The sequence below is a fragment of the Elaeis guineensis genome, chromosome 15, assembly GCF_000442705.2.
Source record: "Elaeis guineensis isolate ETL-2024a chromosome 15, EG11, whole genome shotgun sequence".
NCBI lineage: Eukaryota > Viridiplantae > Streptophyta > Magnoliopsida > Arecales > Arecaceae > Elaeis > Elaeis guineensis.
The window spans coordinates 71,607,713-71,610,747 of record NC_026007.2 but is presented as its reverse complement, the minus strand read 5'-3'; the positions used below and the strand labels follow the sequence as shown (position 1 = coordinate 71,610,747).

The 3,035-nt window shown below is 38.6% G+C and overlaps 1 protein-coding gene across 2 annotated transcripts; it reads right to left on the bottom strand.

Annotated features, from left to right (window-relative positions):
- Positions 1 to 292: 292 nt before the first annotated feature.
- LOC109506647 (protein ELF4-LIKE 4) lies at positions 293 to 2,211 on the bottom strand. 2 transcript variants are annotated; one of them, XM_019855051.3, is made up of 2 exons: positions 1,990 to 2,211; positions 293 to 999 (listed from the first exon to the last, which is right to left on the bottom strand). In XM_019855051.3, exon 2 carries the CDS (start codon positions 956 to 958, stop codon positions 617 to 619), a length of 342 nt encoding a protein of 113 aa, XP_019710610.1. In that variant the 5' UTR covers positions 959 to 999; positions 1,990 to 2,211; the 3' UTR covers positions 293 to 616. The 2 variants fall into 2 exon arrangements, with proteins under 2 accessions (XP_019710610.1, XP_019710609.1); XM_019855050.3 differs by lacking the exon at positions 1,990 to 2,211 and adding an exon at positions 1,452 to 1,979.
- Between the last annotated feature and the right edge of the window lie 824 nt (positions 2,212 to 3,035).

Genomic DNA, 3,035 nt, shown 5'->3' with positions numbered 1-3,035 from the left:
ATTCATGTCAATCATACACAAAAACCAATCATCCCAAATATTCTCTCTTGTAAATTCAGAGATATTAAAACTTAATAAAATTTTGTTTGATATGATAGCTTTGTCACCTGAAGCATAGACAATCTATGAGCTACCCAATAAGAACTATTTAGAGTATCATTCAATTCCTTTACATAAAAGATCACTTCATTAAAAAATGGGTAATTTGATCATGAAAAGCATAAATAAAATAACTAAGCCAACTTAAATGATAAAAAAAAAAAAAAACAATACATAGGAATCAACAACAATGTATATGAAAAGTTGGAATGCTCACTCTATTTCTATAGGAACTTCCAACAAAGGTATGTCCATAGGACAGATACAAGAACACTACAACCGTAAGAAAATTAGACTACTTTAGAACGCAGACAGAGCATCATTTCAGCGAGAGCAAAGAGAAAAGTGGAGTTAGATGGGAATTACAACAATGCAAGAAATCACCTATTATTGTGCAACCGAGGACTATACTCTCTCTCTCTCTCTCTTTCTCTACTAAGTTATCAAGGTCCAATCCTACTGCCATTAACTCTGTGCTACTATGAAGGAATACAAGGGGCTCTGGCTGCCTTCGCCTCTACCCAGCCCTAGTTCTCTTCTGGCCAGCCTTCCCATCGGACCTAAGCGTGCCGGCTGAGTCCCCCTCCGACGACTCCATGGACTTGGTAAAGGAGCTGGAGAGGTCGGAGTAAAGGTCGACGACCCTCCTGATGTTGTTGTTGAGCTCTCGGATGAGGCCAACATTCCGGCTAAGGTTGTCGGGGACCTTCGACTCATGGTTCTGGTTGATCTCATTGATCAACAGCCTATTCTGATCCAAGATGCTCTGGACCTGGACAAAGCTCTTCTGGAAACTCTGGAGAATTTTGTTGTCCACTTGAGCTCCATTGCCAACGCCTGAGAAGGTGCCCCCTTCCATCGCCTCCTCTTGCTCTTCGCAGTTGGGAATCAGAACCAGGCCTGTGTAACAATTAGAGAAGACACAAAGGAAAAGAAACAAGGCAATGAAGAGAAGTATTATAAAAAAGATGAGATTTTGGACAGCACCAGGCTTTTACCTCCTCATAAAGCACAATAAAACAATAAATCAATAAGGGAGGGATGAGGAACAAAGTTTGATACAACTAAGGTGAAAAAAAGGAAGCTTTCCCGTCATCTGATCTCTTCTTAAAGCAACACAGAAAACCCAGTGAGGAACCCAAGGAGGATAGGGAGAGGGGGGGAGGGGGGACTACTGGACTTGTATGAGGACATCAGGAGGCATGAGATATAAGGACTGAGAAGAAATCATGGGTTCCATGTCTTTTTTTCACAAAGAAATCAGATGACAAGAAGGTTTTATTTATTTATTTTAACAAGAGAGCATGCAAAAGCTGATCCAATTCCATGAAAGAGAACTGTTTTCCACTCACCTTTTAGAAAAATACCATACCAGTAGCCTCACATCTAAAGGAGAATACCACAAGCAACAACAAAACACAAGAAGTAGATAAAAAGAGAGAAACCAATGTACCATCAAAAGGAATCAACAGAGGAGGAAAAAATTAAGGGAAAAAAAAGGAGAAAAGAATAAAGAACGCAACAAAATTTCAGAGAAAGTAAGGACTGTCTGGAGCAGGAAAAGAGGAAAGAATTGGTGTGGCCTAAATGCTCAATCGTACAAAGAAATCTCACAGAAAGGGTTCCTGAAATGGGAATAAAACAAGAACCAGTCAAAGAAAAAAAAAAAGAAAACAAAGAATATCCTAGTCAAGATCAAATTTTGATGCCTAATTCCTGCTAATCTCCGCAAATAACCAAAGCCCATTTCCAGAAAGGATCAAAGAAGATGGACTGAGCCGTTGGTTTTCCCATCACCACGAATCCCAACAGGAAAGAAGGATAATTTTTTTATGAAAAAAAACAGAGGGTCCGTATATCTATGCTCTGTTACCTTTCCCCTGGGCTTACCTTGGAAATCTGGAACATTTCTCCGAAGCCGACCGCACAGAGAGAGAAAGAGAGAGAGTTGTTAGGGATTTAGTCGAATCCGGGTGAAGGAAATGTCCATGGCCTCCGAAAACTAAAAATATATAAAAAGATGGAGAGAGAGAAGAGAGAATTAGCAGATTTGACAGTCACTGAGTCACTCCAGACCTCTTTCTCTCTCAAGATTTTCTAGGTTTTTATTCATTAAATTCTGATGTATAATTGTGACATTTGATATTGATTAATTTATATGTTGCTCCAAGTCTTTAAGCAATAATTGAGAGCTTAAATTAATGGATGTGTTGTTAGGGCTATCCATTAGAATTTGGAGTTACATTGAAACCCCTGATTATTTGCAAATCTACAATAATATCCTCCCTTCTATTTGCCATGACCCTTGGTCCAATGGACTGTCTCTCTGTGGTTGAGTACAGGGGTGTCTCCATCTTCACAAGCTTAAGTCATCTACCACTCAATATTATCTCACTGTACATGAACATAAATTTTTGGAAAACTCTCTTTCCACTTTTTATATGACACCTGGATGGCTGTAATTGACGAATAAACTTGTACGTCAATGATCTTAATATTCTTTATAATAAAATATAATAGATACCTTCTGATAGGAAGCTTATGCGTCTTTCTACATCTCTCTGTTTGCATTATATACATATATTTGTGTGTATGTATGTATGCACATCATGGTGGGTCTCCTTAGAATATATATCCTTAGCCCACAAGATTGGATCCACTTTTTATCCTTTCATCTAGACATTGCCCCATTAAAAACAAAAACAATAAGCATTATCGGCATGGTGTTTGGTGAACCTCTTAGTATTTGATTGATTTCTCATCAAAATAGCCTAATTTGGAGCCTCCTATGTGGCTTTTGCTTTCGTTGTTGGCTCTTGAATTGTTTGTAATGGTGATTGTCGTTAAGCCATTCATTAATCATCCAAGTCTTCTTGGGCATGTCACTTCCTTATCTAATTCAATGGGTTCCATGTAGATTTGCTGACGACCTTCGG